The sequence below is a fragment of the Mytilus trossulus genome, chromosome 12 (assembly GCF_036588685.1).
Source record: "Mytilus trossulus isolate FHL-02 chromosome 12, PNRI_Mtr1.1.1.hap1, whole genome shotgun sequence".
Classification (NCBI taxonomy): domain Eukaryota; kingdom Metazoa; phylum Mollusca; class Bivalvia; order Mytilida; family Mytilidae; genus Mytilus; species Mytilus trossulus.
Genome location: NC_086384.1, coordinates 32629368 through 32647986, shown reverse-complemented (window position 1 = coordinate 32647986; position 18619 = coordinate 32629368). Strand labels below are relative to the sequence as shown.

Genomic DNA, 18619 nt, shown 5'->3' with positions numbered 1-18619 from the left:
TACAGTTATAACTATCGAACGTAGGTAATTGTGTTATAAGATCACATGGTGAATGATTGATATTTGTGCTTGCTTGAACATAAAATCAATTTTTATTATTAAGTTAATATTAGGTCTTTGCGTTTATATTAGAACTTCTGGTATTCTATCGGATTGTCTATACATAGAAGGTGGTGGAGCCGGTACTTAGTATACCATAATGAAATTAAGGATGAGTTGGCACTTGTTGTATTCCTTGATTTGGTGGTTCTGGTGGTGGTGGTGTAACATAAAAACCATGTTGTGTTGGCACAATGTGTAAGTGAACTTGCGAATTAAATTTATTTTAATTTTGATTTCGTGATGTCAGGATTTGGTTTTCTAAGTTTTATAATTTGAGGTCATTTGGTCATTTTACGTGCCAATTATTTAACACTGTTGTCCAATTGCGTACAGTGATAGTTTGTGGTAACTAACATTCGAATTGAAATGAGATACCAGTAACTTGTGAAGATTTTCTAAGTTCGTTGTTGATAAGAACAGTTTGTATGCCTCGTTCACACGTTGATTTAATTCGAATTGAATTCGAATCGAATGCGAATCGAATTCGCTAATCGCGTTCACACACTCATCTGTTTTAATTCAAATTGATTCGAATTGGCTAATTCGAATTATCCAATTAGCATTAGAAACACGCTTTTGTTAATACGAATTAAAATTTAACGTCGTTTGGACAGTAAACCGAATTTGACGCGCATTGCAATTCGAATTGGAATTGACGTTAGGATGTAAAACGTTTCGAATGTGAATTAAACTAATTCGAATTAGTTAATGCGCATCGAATTCGAATTACCTGTGAACTCAGCATTATTTTAGTACCTGGTGAATTCAGAGTCTTACCAATTTGTGTGGCCTTTTGTTGTTCAGAGTGAAAATCTTGGAGATCTGTCCTGTTCAGTATTATTCAACTGACGTATCCGGTTGTTTATTGTAACAACTTTATATCATCCTCATGAAAGGAGTGAGATCTGGGTCATTTCTTGATGGTTGAAATTCAACAATAGAATAATGAGAAATTTCAAGTAAGGTTACTCGCTGTGTATCCCGTTTTTTCCAGGATACCTTTCTTGTCAGGGTTAGGTAAGCTTTGTCCTGGGTATCTATACTATTAAACGAGAAGACCTCATTTTGTGTGTCGCTTTTCTTCTTTCCACAATAAATTAATCAACACGCCTCTGTGTCCTATAGGTACAGTGCATAGTCGCATTTGTCATCTATCTTCTATCTATACTATTAAACGAGAAGACCTCATTTTGTGTGTCTCTTCTCTTCTTTCTACAATAAATTAATCAACACGCCTCTGTGTCCTATATGTACAGTGCATAGTCGCATTTGTCATTCTATTCATATAATTATTCAGATTGAGTTATTTTGGGAGAAAAACGGGAAAAAAGGCATTCGGATATTGTCCCGTCATTGGACGAAATTTTAAGTCAGATTAGACTTCCGGTTTGCGTTTTTCTGTATACTTTGAACATACATGTATACTACGAATAAAGTGTATTTTCAAGTTTACTATCCACGGCGGTCACAGAGTTGATTAAATAGAGAGTGTCTGTATACTATATCAATGACCACCATGGATCGATTAGTAAACTTAGAATTGAAAGTAAATACACTTTATTTATATAGTAATGCATGTTCATAATTTACAGATATTAAAGCGCTAAAATTATTCATGTGAACTTTTGATACCTTTCTGAACTTCTCGAGTCATTAAATCTTTTACAAAACAGTGGCGGATCCAGAACTTTTTGTAAAAGGGGGGGGGGGGGGCTGACTGACCTAAGGAGGGCCTGCTTCAGTCACGCTTCAGTGATTCCCTATATAATCAATCAAATTTTTCACACGAAAGGGGGGCGGGCTTTTACAAAACAGTGACGGATCCAGAACTTTTTGTAAGGGGGGGGGGACTGACGGACCTAAAGGGGGGGGGGGGGCGGGCCTGCTCCAGTCAATCTTCAGTGATTCCCTATATAATCAATCAAATTTTTCACACAAAAGGGGGGCGCCCCCCCCCCCCCCCCCTGATTCCGCCTATGCAAAATTCATTGATTACAAATAAAAGAAAAATGTGGTATGATTGCCATGTTGAGACAACTCTCCACAAGAAACCAAAATGACACAGAAATTATCATTTATAGGTCACCGTACGGCCTTCAACAACGAGCAAAACCCATACCGCATACTCAGCTTTAAAAGGCCCCGAAATGACAATGTAAAACAATTCAATCGAGAAAACTTGCAGCCTTATTTATGTACAAAAAATGAACGAAAAACAAATATGTAACACATAAACAAACGACAACCACTGATTTACAGGCTCCTTTCTTAAATGTTCATATCATACTAAATGTATGTTCATATTGAAATTGATAGAAAACCAAAAAAAATGGGAATTTTGGAAATAAAGGAGGAGGGATAAAAAAAAAAAACATTTTCCTGTCCCCAATAACCTATGATATTTTTGCTGAAATTCTCCAGTCATTCAATATTTTACAAAATTCTTCCAACAACACATTACATACTTTAAACTACGCTCTGAATGCCCGCGATTTCGCGGGTGTGTTCTAGTATTTTAGAATAATAGATGGGTTTTGAAATCTCACTTTAAAGTATTTCCCTACTTTGGTTGTAGCATCTCATGTGCCTAACCAAACATAACTTGCATGTGTTTGAACCTTTTGGTACGTTTATGTAGCTTGTTTCTGATCCATACAATGGAATCCATTAGCCTTGAACCTGCCCTTTTTACCAAATGTATATTAAGATCATCCAAATTGGTGACTTCTCACTGTCTGAGAGAAGAACAAGAGTGAACTCTTCTGCTGAAGACCTAAAGTGTTGACCTTGATTTGTCTCAGAATTCTTCTTGTTTAGCTATCGCCCACGAGAACAGACTTGCTTGTAGAGGAGTAAAAAAAGTCATAAAAATAATAAAAAAAATAAAAATAATAGTAACAATGGAGGTCACATATGATGTCTGTGGATGATGGATATTCTGATACTAATAAACGGTGTTTAACAATCAGATGTATATTGAGGAATCCTTAAATAATTTATATGACTTTTTACCTTTTTTTTAAGGGTCAGAATAAACTAACTCGATCTGCACGGGCAGAATTCTCAGTTTTAAATTTTCTTATTTTTATGGCTTAATTTTGGGGAAAAAATATGGATGTTCGCTAGTCTGTAGCTTTTTGAAAATAAAATTGAGAATTGAAATGGGGAACATGTCAAAGAGAAAACAAATCCACGAAAGAGCAGACAGCAATTTTTAAAGACTGTTGACACCGACTGGTCTAACCAGTCAATTTTCGGCCTTGGCTCACATCGAACAGCAAATTATGAAGGGCCACATAAGGATCAATATAAAACAGTTCAGACAGGAAAAATCAATTCTGATTCAACTTAAAACGATAAAAAAAAAACACATATGAACCACACGTACAAATGAGTACAGCTAGTTTACACGCTTTTACATGACAACCTTCAGACAGTATTGTAACATTACCTCTTAAAAGATACTCTTTAAAAATTATTAAAAAGTCGTGTACCGACTTCTGAGCTAATGAAAACAAATTCTAGCCATACAAGGTTTTCAAGTTGGTTGGAATATTGTTAAAGAATAAAGAATCAGGCATGAAACTAAGCACATAAGAAATTTTTTTCAGCTTTAATCCGTTTACAGATAGAAATATTACAAGTGTCCTTATAGTACAATGACAACCTTGCTATTGATTTCCTGAGTGTTCAACTGGATTTGTGGAATTATTATATCAAAGTTGTAAAACACGTCAGCTGCTCCGGAACCATTATTTAATTTGACTGGGGTTTAATATTGCTGTTCCTATCAATCAATTTATCTTTTTGTATATCTAATGATATGAATGAGGCAATTATTAATACATAGAGACCGATGTATTATTTAAGAAAGTTTTCTCTTGAAATTATAAGATAGTACACTCTATTTAATTTCATGTAGCTGTATATTTAGTAATTTTTTTTATATCATAGAACAATGATTACAAAAAGAGATGTAAATGAGGGAACTGACATAACCATGACAAAACAAAATGACTAAAGACAAACAACTGTTTTCAAAACACAACATCGAAAACTAAAATTTAAAATAGACCAAATAAATATCTGCGTATTTCATCTGTTTACCGTAGTAATTAGTTCTCGATATCTATAAGCGTGTTTAAATTTGACATATTTCGATCGTAAAATCGCCTGTGTCTTCTGTTAGCCAGGATTTCATATTCAGAACAGCACTTCGCTTCAAGCAATCAACCATTTCAACATGTTACGTATATTAGTATGTTTGAAAATGAAACCTGCTATTTCTTATTCCGAAAACTTTCACAACTTCACAATATCGATTTATAAAATACGCATTTTCATATATAAACAAATCATAGCTTCAAAAGTACGGGGCGCCGAATGGGACTCTTGTGGTTTTGTAATCAAAATTCAATTTTGTACGGACAAAAGTGACTTTTGTTCAACAAAATTGAGTTCAGTTTAACAAAATTTGTATCATACTACAAATTTAAAATTTTGTCATACAAAATTATCTATCAGCGGACAAAAGTCACTTTTGTCATGACAAAATTCATTTTTGTTATTACTCAATTTATTTCACTTGACTGGGCGGAGTTTAACCGGTTCGCTCATAATAAACCAGTCCATCCATAGTTAGGGGTTTAAGGATAAACTCAAAAATGAATTGTCCAGTCATTGTTTTGTAAATTCCTTTGATGACACTGATAGGTGATTAGAAATCAGTAATAATTATAACGGTTATCATCCTTATCACACACATCTTCACATAGACTGTCCTTATGCAAATAAAAACGTAAGCTACGCCCGATTAGTTTAAATAATATTGGTAATACACAGACTTGACTTTTGTTACCTAATTTGAAAATTAGGCGACAAAAGTGAATTTTGTATTCAAATTAGTTTAGTGTGGTTTCTGTGAACTAATTTGCATACAAAATCGACTTTTGTTACACAAAAATCGACTTTTGTTACACAAAAATCGACTTTTGTTACACAAAATCGACTTTTGTTACACAAAATTGACTTTTGTTACACAAAATTGACTTTTGTGAGACAAAATTGACCAATGTGAGACAAAATTGACTTTTGTCTCAACAAAATTGACAAAATTGAATTTTGTCTCAACAAAATTGACAAAATTGAATTTTGTCTCAACAAAATTGACAAAATTGAATTTTGTCTCACGAAAGTCAATTTTGTCTCACGAAAGTCAATTTTGTCTCATAAAAGTCAATTTTGTTGTTACAAAATTGAATTTTGTCGTCACAAAAATGAATTTTGTCGTCACAAAATTGACTTTTGTCTCAACACAATTAACAAAATTGACTTTTGTCTCAACAAAATTGACAAAATTGACAAAATTGACTTTTGTCTCAATAAAATTAACAAAATTGACTTTTGTCTCAACAAAATTGACAAAATTGATTTTTGTCTCAACAAAATTGACAAAATTGACTTTTGTCTCAACAAAATTAACAAAATTGACTTTTGTCTCAACAAAATTAACAAAATTTACTTTTGTCTCAACAAAATTGACAAAATTGAATTTTGTCTCACAAAAGTCAATTTTGTCTCACAAAATTGAATCTTACCTCACACAATTGACTTTTGTGATTTAATTTCCATATCAGGTAACAAAAGTCAATTTTGTATGCAAATATGTTATATTTGCATACCTTTTAGACAAAATTGACTTTTGTCATGACACATATGAATTTTGTCTACACAAATGAATTTTGTCATTACAAAATTGAAGTTCTCACAAAACAAGTTTGTAGCACATAGTTTTGTAAGACAAAAATGATTTTGTTATGACAGAATTGAATTTGGTACAAAACCACAAGAGTCCCATTCGGCGCCCCGTACAAAAGAGGGTTAGGTACATATAAAATGTCACACACAATTTAAAATGTAGGTGTGACCGAGCTGTGACGACGCTTTGACAAAAAAATATATAGAACGCCGTTTATCAAAAAATACATTTTATTAACTAGAGGCTCTCAAGAGCCTGTGTCGCTCACCTTGGTCTATGTGCATATTAAACAATGGACACAGATAAATTCATAACAAAATTGTGTTTTGATGATGGTGATGTGTTTGTAGATCTTACTTTACTGAACATTCTTGTTGCTACAATTATCTCTATCTATAATGAACATGGCCCAGTAATTACAGTGGAAAATATTTTCTAAAAATCTACAAAAATTTATGAAAAATGTAAAAAATTGACTTTAAAGGGCAATAACTCCTAAAGGGGTCAACTGACCATTTCGGTCGTGTTGACTTATTTGTAAATCTTATTTTGCTGAACATTATTGCTGTTTACAGTTTATCTATATCTATAATATTATTCAAGATAATAACCAAAAACAGCAAAATTTCCTTAAAATTACCAATTCAGGGGCAGCAACCCAACAACGGGTTGTTCGATTCATCTGAAATTTTCAGGGCAGATAGATCTTGACCTGATAAACGATTTAACCCCCATGTCAGATTTTCTCTAAATGCCTTAATTTTTTAGTTATAAGCCAAAAACTGCATTTTACCCCTATTATCTATTTTTAGCCATGGCGGCCATCTTGGTTGGTTGACCGGGTCACTGGACATAATTTTTCAACTAGATACCACAATGATGACTGTGGCCAAGTTTGGTTTAATTTGGCCCAGTATTTTCAGAGGAGAAGATTTTTGTAAAAGATTACTAAGATTTACGAAAAATGGTTAAAAATTGACTATAAAGGTCAATAACTCTTAAAGGGGTCAACTGACGATTTCAGTCGTGTTAACTAATTTGCAAATCTTATTTTGCTGAACATCATTGCTGTTCACTGTTTATCTCTTTCTATAATATTATTCAAGATAATAACCAAAAACAGCAAAATTTCCTTAAAATTACCAATTCAGGGGCAGCAACCCAACAACGGGTTGTTTGATTCATCTGGAATTTTCAAGGCAGATAGATCTTGACCTGATAAACAACTAACTCCATGTCAGATTTGCTCTTAATGCTTTGGTTTTTGAGTTAAAAGCCAAAAACTGCATTTTACCCCTATTATCTATTTTTAGCCATGGTGGCCATCTTGGTTGGTTGACCGGGTCACTGGACACAATTTTTCAACTAGATACCCCAATGATGACTGTGGCCAAGTTTGGTTTAATTTGGCCCAGTAGTTTCAGAGGAGAAGATTTTTGTCAAAGATTACTAAGATTTACGAAAAATGGTTAAAAATTGACTATAAAGGGCAATAACTCCTAAAGGGATCAACTGACGATTTCAGTCGTGTTAACTAATTTGCAAATCTTATTTTGCTGAACATCATTGCTGTTCACTGTTTATCTCTATCTATAATATTATTCAAGATAATAACCAAAAACAGCAAAATTTCCTTAAAATTACCAATTCAGGGGCAGCAACCCAACAACGGGTTGTTTGATTCATCTGGAATTTTCAATGCAGATAGATCTTGACCTGATAAACAATTTAACTTCATGTCAGATTTGCTCTTAATGCTTTGGTTTTTGAGTTAAAAGCCAAAAACTGCATTTTACCCCTATGTTCTATTTTTAAACATGGCGGCCATCTTGGTTGGTTGACCGGGTCTCCGGACACAATTTTTAAACTAGATACCCCAATGATGATTGTGGCCAAGTTTGGTTTAATAAGTAGTTTCAGAGGAGAAGATTTTTGTAAAAGATTACTTAGATTTACGAAAAATGGTCAAAAATTGACTATAAAGGTCAATAACTCCTAAAGGGGTCAACTGACCATTTCGATCGTGTTGAATTATTTGTAAATCTTACTTTGCTGAACATTATTGCTGCTGAATGTTTATCTTTATGTATAATATTATTTAAGATACAGGTTGATCGATTCATCTGAAATTTGCAGGTCAGATAGATCTTGACCTGATAAACAATACAACCCCATGCCAGATTTGCTCTAAATGCTTTGGTTTTTGAGTTATAAGCCAACAACTGCATTTTACCCAAATGTTCTATTTTTAGCCATGGCGGCCATCTTGGTTGGTTGACCGGCTCACCGGACACTATTTTTAATTAGATACCCCAATGATGATTGTGGCCAAGTTTGGTTCAATTTGGCCCAGTAGTTTCAGAGGAGAAGATTTTTGTAAAAGACTACTAAGCTTTACGAAAAATGGTTAAAAATTGACTATAAAGGGCAATAACTCCTAAAGGGGTCAACTGACCATTTCGAATGTTTTGACTTTTTTGTAAATCTTATTTTGCTGAACATTATTGCTGTGTACAGTTTATCTCTATCTATAATATTATTCAAGATAATAACCAAAAACAGCAAAATTTCCTTAAAATTACCAATTCAGGGGCAGCAACCCAACAACAGGTTGTTCGATTCATCAGATAGATCTTGACCTGATAAACAATTTAACTTCTGTCAGATTTGCTCTAAATGCTTTGGTTTTTGAGTTATAAGCCAAAAACTGCATTTTACTCCTATGTTCTATTTTTAGCCATGGCGGCCATCTTGGTTGGTTGACCGGGTCACCGGACACAATTTTTAAAATAGATACCCCATGATGATTGTGACAAAGTTTGGTTTAATTTGGTCGAGTTGTTTCAGAGGAGAAGATTTTTGTAAAAGTTAACGACGACGGACGCCAGACGCAAAGAAATTTTAAGTAAAGGATCCTGCAAATTAGTGTAAGATAGGGAAGAACCAAAAATTTGCAAAAGCAAATTTACAGATCTAACATTGTTGGGTCGATGTTTAGACGAGTTGTATATACATTATGTACACAGCCATGTATCACTATCATTGATGGTGATCCGATGGATACATCTGTTGTAGAGTTGTCACTGACTCAGACGTACTTATGTATATATATATGTTTTCAATTAAGACTCGTTTATATTTTTTGTTTGAGCATGTATCATATTTTCCCTCCGGTTTATATGATCCGTTCATCCTATATTGACTCTTAAAATTCAAGAGTTGATCTAAAATTGAGGGTACTTTTTATATGGCTTTCCAAATATCGTTTCGATCCCTAACATCACTGAAGAGACATTTATTGTCGAAATCCGGATCTGGTGTACTAAAGAAATATTGACACCGAATGTTTGTGGCACAACATCGTGGCCACAGGTTAACCAATTTTTTTTCTGTTTAGTATAAAATTTATATTAAGATCCATTTTGTTACATCTTGTGATCAATTTTATTTGGCAATCGCCAATGGCAGTCAGCAGGGTTAAAGAACATCAGTTGTTCGACCTGTTAGTCAAATGCGTTTTGTTTAAATATTCTTTTTCACTGTTTTGGTCTTTTGGAAAATGTTGTTTGTGCTGTTTTTAGACCCTTCTACAACGAAATTTGTTTGACATGCACACGTATAAAAATTGCGGTTTTTATCCAACGCAATCATAGGTTTGAACGTAGTTTTCAATTTAGACTCGTTTATATTTTTGTTTGAGCATGTATCATATTTTCCCTCCGGTTTATATGATCCGTTCATCCTATATTGACTCTTAAAATTCAAGAGTTGATCTAAAATTGAGGGTACTTTTTATATGGCTTTCCAAATACCGTTTCGATCCCTAACATCACTGAAGAGACATTTATTGTCGAAATCCGGATCTGGTGTACTAAAGAAATATTGAAACCGAATGTTTGTGGCACAACATCGTGGCCACAGGTTAACAAATTTTTTTTCTGTTTAGTATAAAATTTATATTAAGATCCATTTTGTTACATCTTGTGATCAATTTTATTTGGCAATCACCAATGGCAGTCAGCAGGGTTAAAGAACATCAGTTGTTCGACCTGTTAGTCAAATGCGTTTTGTTTAAATATACTTTTTCACTGTTTTGGTCTTTTGGAAAATGTTGTTTGTGCTGTTTTTAACCCTTCTACAACGAAATTTGTTTGACATGCACACGTATAAAAATTGCGGTTTTTATCCAACGCAATCATAGGTTTGAACGTAGTTTTCAATTTAGACTCGTTTATATTTTTTTGTTTGAGCATGTATCATATTTTCCCTCCGGTTTATATGATTCGTTCATCCTAAATTGACTCTTAAAATTCAAGAGTTGATCTAAAATTGAGGGTACTTTTTATATGGCTTTCCAAATACCGTTTGATCTCTAACATCACTGAACTTGAAGAGACATTTATTGCCGAAATCCGGATCTGGTGTACTAAAGAAATATTGACACCGAATGTTTGTGGCACAACATCGTGGCCACAGGTTAACGATTTTTTTTTCTGTTTAGTATAAAATTTATATTAAGATCCATTTTGTTACATCTTGTGATCAATTTTATTTGGCAATCGCCAATGGCAGTCAGCAGGGTTAAAGAACATCAGTTGTTCGACCTGTTAGTCAAATGCGTTTTGTTTAAATATACTTTTTCACTGTTTTGGTCTTTTGGAAAATGTTGTTTGTGCTGTTTTTAGACCCTTCTACAACGAAATTTGTTTGACATGCACACGTATAAAAATTGCGGTTTTTATCCAACGCAATCATAGGTTTGAACGTAGTTTTCAATTTAGACTCGTTTATATTTTTTGTTTGAGCATGTATCATATTTTCCCTCCGGTTTATATGATCCGTTCATCCTATATTGACTCTTAAAATTCAAGAGTTGATCTAAAATTGAGGGTACTTTTCATATGGCTTTCCAAATATCGTTTCGATCCCTAACATCACTGAAGAGACATTTATTGTCGAAATCCGGATCTGGTGTACTAAAGAAATATTGACACCGAATGTTTGTGGCACAACATCGTGGCCACAGGTTAACAAATTTTTTTCTGTTTAGTATAAAATTTATATTAAGATCCATTTTGTTACATCTTGTGATCAATTTTATTTGGCAATCGCCAATGGCAGTCAGCAGGGTTAAAGAACATCAGTTGTTCGACCTGTTAGTCAAATGCGTTTTGTTTAAATATACTTTTTCACTGTTTTTGGTCTTTTGGAAAATGTTGTTTGTGCTGTTTTTAGACCCTTCTACAACGAAATTTGTTTGACATGCACACGTATAAAAATTGCGGTTTTTATCCAACGCAATCAAAGGTTTGAACGTAGTTTTCAATTTAGACTCGTTTATATTTTTTGTTTGAGCATGTATCATATTTTCCCTCCGGTTTATATGATCCGTTCATCCTATATTGACTCTTAAAATTCAAGAGTTGATCTAAAATTGAGGGTACTTTTCATATGGCTTTCCAAATATCGTTTCGATCCCTAACATCACTGAAGAGACATTTATTGTCGAAATCCGGATCTGGTGTACTAAAGAAATATTGACACCGAATGTTTGTGGCACAACATCGTGGCCACAGGTTAACAAATTTTTTTCTGTTTAGTATAAAATTTATATTAAGATCCATTTTGTTACATCTTGTGATCAATTTTATTTGGCAATCGCCAATGGCAGTCAGCAGGGTTAAAGAACATCAGTTGTTCGACCTGTTAGTCAAATGCGTTTTGTTTAAATATACTTTTTCACTGTTTTTGGTCTTTTGGAAAATGTTGTTTGTGCTGTTTTTAGACCCTTCTACAACGAAATTTGTTTGACATGCACACGTATAAAAATTGCGGTTTTTATCCAACGCAATCATAGGTTTGAACGTAGTTTTCAATTTAGACTCGTTTATATTTTTTGTTTGAGCATGTATCATATTTTCCCTCCGGTTTATATGATCCGTTCATCCTATATTGACTCTTAAAATTCAAGAGTTGATCTAAAATTGAGGGTACTTTTCATATGGCTTTCCAAATATCGTTTCGATCCCTAACATCACTGAAGAGACATTTATTGTCGAAATCCGGATCTGGTGTACTAAAGAAATATTGACACCGAATGTTTGTGGCACAACATCGTGGCCACAGGTTAACAATTTTTTTTCTGTTTAGTATAAAATTTATATTAAGATCCATTTTGTTACATCTTGTGATCAATTTTATTTGGCAATCGCCAATGGCAGTCAGCAGGGTTAAAGAACATCAGTTGTTCGACCTGTTAGTCAAATGCGTTTTGTTTAAATATACTTTTTCACTGTTTTTGGTCTTTTGGAAAATGTTGTTTGTGCTGTTTTTAGACCCTTCTACAACGAAATTTGTTTGACATGCACACGTATAAAAATTGCGGTTTTTATCCAACGCAATCGTAGGTTTGAACGTAGTTTTCAATTTAGACTCGTCTAAACATCAACCCAACAATGTTAGATCTGTAAATTTGCTTTCGCAAATTTTTGGTTCTTCCCTCGCCGGGATTCGAACCCATGCTACTGTGATATCGTGACAAAAAAACAAATACGGGTGAAAATGCATCAAATATTAATATTAATATTCGATATGAATATTTACATTTTGTCTATTACTATATTAAAATGGTCACAATGTTCATTATAGTATAGTATCCTACTGGTTTCACTGTTTAACAGATCTTCAAGGATATGGTTGCTGGCGACGGCGCCAGAAGTAACGTCTATTAGCAACATTATTATCTAGTCCTGAACATCATAATATAGTACAACATAGTAACTAACTAAAACGAAATGGCTTCTAGATTATCGTTCATCTATTCCATTTCGGACGGTATTTCTTAATAAACAAATTTTTATTGTTAATTCTCATTGGTTCCGTTGTATTATCTCGGGTTGTGAGTAGAAATTTACGGTAACACGTTTTCTTTTGAATGCGGTTTAGTTGTCCGTAATTCCTGTAAGTTAAAAGATGTGGCTCTAGTTATTCCGTCGTCAATTATTCTCTTCGGATATTTTCGGTCCAAGAACATCTTAGTTCCTTTAATATTATATCCCTTAATTCTGGATTTGAAATGATAATACATATGCGTTCAGCTAGGTTATATGGTATATTGACTCTAGTGTGTTTCATCATGGTCATCAAACATTGCTAATTCTCACAAAAAAAATTCAATTGCTTGAATTATTCCCTATTGTAGTATCCGCAACACAGTGGACAACAAAACACATTCTTTTCTGGTGTGACAATGAAGCTACAGTAGCTATAGTAAAAAAAGGGCCGTTTTAAGTGTTTATAAATAATGAAATTTATGAGGAAACTTACATGGCGTGCTTGTAAATACAACTTGGATGGAGAGTTGTCTCATTGGCATTCATATCAAATCTTCTAATATCTATTTCATTTAGGTGCGAAACATGTTCCAGGATGTCAGAATTACATAAGTGATGCTCTATCTTGTTTTCAGATAGACATATTCCGAAAACTAGCTCCCAGTGCAGTAGAGAATCCAGCGAAGTGCCCAAGCAGCTCAGATGTAAGGTGGTCTTAAATCAAGCAGTGAAAGTCTGGCCGTAAGTTTTATTGTTTAAATTGATTTATGCATTAGTAAAGCATAGGCAATCATACCATATCTTCTTAATCTCATATTAAAATTGTGAACACCACACGTGAATTTCGTCTACAAAAGGCTGATATTTAATGCAGAGGTCGAACCCTGAACATATAATTTCTAAGAAATAGACTTAACCAAGAAAACTTAACATTGACAAATGAATCACGAAAATGAGGTTAAGGTCAGACGAACCATGCCAAACAGACATGAACACCTAATAATCATTCCATACACCAAATATAGAAGACCTATTGCTTATTGTATCTAATATATGGACTTGACCACCAAAACCGAACTAAATCGAGGTCAGATGATACCTATAGCTTACAGTATCTAAGAAACTAAACTAAACAGTGACCAATGAACCATGGAAATGAGGTCAAGGTCCGATGATACCTTCCAGACAGACATATACAATACAATCATTCCATACAACAAATATAGTTACCAATCCTTATAGTTTAAGAAAAACAGACCAAATCACAAAAACTTAATACTGAGCCATGAACACTGAATATGAGGCTAAGGTCAAATAAAACCTGCAAGACTGACATATACATCATAAAATATTTCCATACAACAAATGTAGTTGCATAAAGTATCTGATATATGGACTTGACCAACCAAAACTCAACCTTGTTCACTCATCCATGAAATGAGGTCGAGGTTGAATGACACCTACCAGTTTGATATGTATACATGTACCTAACAATCATCCCATACACCAACTACAGAAGACCTATTATTTATAGTATCTGACATATGGACTTGACCACCAAAACTTAACCTTGTTGACTGATCCATCAAATGAGGTCGATGTCAAATGAATAAAATTGAGAAAGGAAATGGGAATGTCTAGTAGGCATGATGACCTTGCATGGTGCGCAAAAACTAAATATAGTTATCCTATAACTCATAATAAGAGAGAAATTAACATAACATTAAAAAAAATGAACTTTTTTTTCAAGTGATCACTCAACCATGAAAATGAGGTCAAGGACAATGGTCATATGACAGACGGAAACTTCGTAACATAAGGCATTTATATACAAAGTATGAAGCATCCAGGTCTTCCACCTTCTAAAATATAAAGCTTTTAAGTGAACTAACGCTGCCGCCACCGGAACACTATCTCTATCTCGAGGCTCGACTCAAATTAAATTTTGCAGAAAAAAATACTGACCCAAAAAAAAATTCTCCATAAACTTTTTTACCTCTCCTAGATTTTTTAATTTGAAGATTATTTTCTTTTTTTTGAAAAAAATGTACAATTTCAGAGAGTAATTGCCCCAAGTGTTCTGAAAATCGGGTAAAAAAAGGGGCAAACACAATAGTTGTTGTCTGCAAACTAGAAGTATACTTGTTTTGACCCCTTTTTTGCCCCATAATTTCAAACCGTTTGGACCAATTACCACAAAACTCAAGCCCAGTCTTTCCTTTGTTGTATGGAACCTTGTAGTACAATTTCTGAGAGATCCATAACTCACACACCATGCTTGTTTTGATCCCTTATTCCTAAACCTTTTGAACCACAACCCCTAAATCAATCCCAACCTTACTGGTTGTAACTACTAGTAAAATTTCATAGATATCCATTTACTAAAAATTAAGTAATTGTCCGGAAACCAAACGTATCATCGACGACGACGACGTCAACAATGCCGACGACATACATGACATAGCATTATACGAACGCAAATTTTAAGGTAGTATTAAAATGCCCAATAACACGGTAGGTATTGTGTCAGGCTAGAATTGTAGTTTTTCGAGTGATTTGATCGGGCTTTTTCGAGTGTGACCACTTTTTTCGAGTGAATATGATCAAATAAGTAAACAAACAGACTTCCTTTCTAACAAGACGTGATATAGAAGCTTGGGTTTGATATACAAGGTTATACATGATATGTTAGTATTTGAGATAGTGTCATTATGACATTGCTTTTCGTTTAAATAGTTCAATTTAGCCTTAAAATGCTTTTATTCCAAAATACAGAATAAAGCCATTGTCTTACACATATCAATGCAAATGTCGACAGAAATGCATACATGGAATCTATATATCCTTAGATATACAACTCGTCTAAACATCAACCCAACAATGTTAGATCTGTAAATTTGCTTTCGCAAATTTAGATATACAGACACTTTACCAAAACTATTGTTATTGCATTGAAAACGACATTTTTCGACTAAATTCAGTGTTTCATGTCCGGGTTTTTTCGAGAGCAGACCGGGCTTTTTCGAGTGTGTCCTTTTTTTTATCGAGTGATTATATACATTTCTGATAGATAAAAATGTTATGTGTTGACGTGTAAAAACTATGAATTAGGTACTTTCAAGGCACATGGTGTATCAACACCAAAATGTCGACTTAGAAGACTTCCAAAAATGTCTAAGGCAGCAACCATTTGATTTTCTGGGGGGGGGGGGGGATGGGGGGGCGGGTGGGGGGGGGGGGGTGAGGGACTATGGGTTTTTTTGGAAAAAAAAATTGATTCTGAGAAAAAAAAATGTTTGTTTCACCCTCAGCTGCCACTGATTTGTCCAGAAAAAAAACCCATAGCCCCCCCCCCCCCCCCGAAAATCAAATGGTTGCTGCCTTAATGAACTGTTAAACAAGAGTTCAACTGTTTTACTAACTGAAAAACAAAAGTCGATATGGTAAAGAGTCTAATAATTGATACTAGAGACCAGGGACTAAAAATCTATTTTTGTTTTAAAGTCACGTGACATCAGCTACGGCCGAGATCAGTCTGATAATTTCTATAGTCATCATTATAAGTGACCAGTCCCGTTAGTATAGAAAGTCCATGTAGAGACGGACAGAAAACAGATACGCCCAGATTAAGACAATTAATTGAAAGACAATGGGTTTCAACTTGTAACTTGTGCTATTTTGGGTAGCCTTTGAATTATAAAATTAATACATTTCATGTAACCGTCATTGTTATAGATAAGTTTATTGTATTATTGAATCGTTTCTAATGTACATGTATACCTATATGGTCCCAAATTGGGTTTCCCCTTAAGCAATTTTTTTTTCGCCACCTCTTTCGCCTAAACAATAATTTTTTCGCCACTTTATTACTTTTTTCGCCGAGTAACATAAATATATCTTTCGTTTAAAATTTTCCTTTTTTTCTACCCCACCCCTTAACCGTTGGTTTTCCCGTTTGAATGGTTTTGCACTAGTTATTTTGGGGGCCCTTAATAGCTTGTTGTTCGGTGTGAGCCAAGGCCCTGTGTTGAAGGTGTACCTTGACCTATAATGGTTTACTTTTATAAATTGTTATTTGGATGGAGAGTTGTCTCATTGGCACTCATACCACATCTTCCTATATCTATTATATGGTCCGACCATACGCGTACAGTTTGTTTATATGAGTATACGCATATGGTCGTGACCATACACGTATGGTCCTAATACTCATATGGTCCGGAACATAAGCATAGGCAATTTGAATTGAGACGTACATACATATATTGTATAAGATGATATGTATGTTTGATCTTAAAAGAGTATACATCTTAGATATTTCATTATCTATTTGTCTTGTATCTTGTATTATTTATTTTATTGTTTAAGAAAATGGAAACCGAAAATGTCTAAATGCTTCAACTGTGAGGAGGAGTCTGATTATGCAAATATAAAAATTGGTCATACAGCAACTAAACACCATGATAAGTTCCTTTCAATAAAAGAAAAGTGTCTAAAAAGTGGAAAATATGAATATTAATCAAGAGATTACAATGTTGTTCCTAGTGTCGTTCGAAGCACTGGACAGTCTAGCTGGTGATAGTATATACATGTAATATACACATTTTGTATTGTCTATCATTTCTAAGGCTTATGAACTATTCATTTCATTGTTTATTTTATCTGAAATTTTATTCAAATTTTGTGTTCAATGGTAATACAAATGGGGTGGATTTAGTATGTGTGTTTTTTTATGGTTTTTTTTATTAATAGTTTTTTTTATTAATCTCCGGAGTTCACCACAAAAAAAATATTATTAACTGTAAAATCAAAAGTAGCATGAAATGAAGTTAAAATGAATATGAGTTCCCTGCATAATGTTCTAGACATCGTTATGTAAAGGATCAAGTTATTTCTAATTGAACACTGGAAAGTAGTTGTATAACGCCGTCCAAACAGAATATTGCATTTAATTGAAAAAAGATTCATTTTGATATGTTTTTAATGACTTATTGGGAATATATGATATTGTCCTTCACTTGATTACAGTTATGAACTAGAAAAAAATAATTTTTAAAGTCTAGAATACCTTCAAATTTTCTGTAAAAAACCCGGACCATTTGTCTAAAAACCCGGACGATTTCACAGTTGCTCTCGAAAAAACACGGACAATAACAAACACTGATTTTGTTTATTAAAAACAAGGAAATTGAGCTTCTTTGTTGATCAAAACATATATAGTATTCAATATAAGATGGGTAGTAATGTTAAAAACTGTTATAATTACGAAATATCCGTTAGTTGAACTTATCGCATGTTTTATCACTCGAAAAAGCCCGAACTACACTCGAAAAAAATGGACCAAATCACTCGAAAAACCACGATCCTAGCCGGACACTATACCTACCGTGAATAAATCAAGAATTTGAAAAGATTTGCCAAATACAGCTAAAGTAATCTATTCCGTAGTGTTTCGGAAAATTAAAAGTTAATTTAAGATAAGGACAATATCAATGATAATTCATGTCAACATTGAAGTGATTACCACTAAGACTAAGCTTATAAAATGGCTTATTGATAACTGGTTAACTCTTCCGGGGGAAATTATGACATAGCTCCTACCTTGGCTTGAAGTTTCTGTGCAAGTTCAGCTTGTTTCTGTTGTTCCTCTTCATAAGCCTGGAGTTTATATTTGTAACTTTGATGTTCCTCCTCAAGTTTACTCCGTAACTCATTGTTCTGCTGAACAAGATTTTCAGATGGTGTTTCGTTGTAGTCAATTCCTTCCCCATTAAACTTCGGTTCAATCTGTAATAACAAACAAATACTTCTTGTAAAATGGTTTATTTTATTTTGATATGTAACAAGTGTGGACACAGATCAGTGTGGATAGTATAACTGGATGTATGAGAGTGTTTTCTGACGTAGAGAGTACTCTGGTTTTCCC

General features: G+C 33.8%; 1 protein-coding gene across 1 annotated transcript in view; it reads right to left on the bottom strand.

Moving 5' to 3' along the window:
- LOC134692374 (rootletin-like) overlaps positions 1 to 18619 on the bottom strand; it is a 49556-nt gene that overhangs the window by 26266 nt on the left and 4671 nt on the right. Inside the window, exon 2 of the mRNA XM_063552824.1 lies at positions 18295 to 18480. Within this exon, the coding sequence (XP_063408894.1) occupies positions 18295 to 18480 (186 nt within the window). The remainder of the gene's footprint in view (positions 1 to 18294; positions 18481 to 18619) is intronic.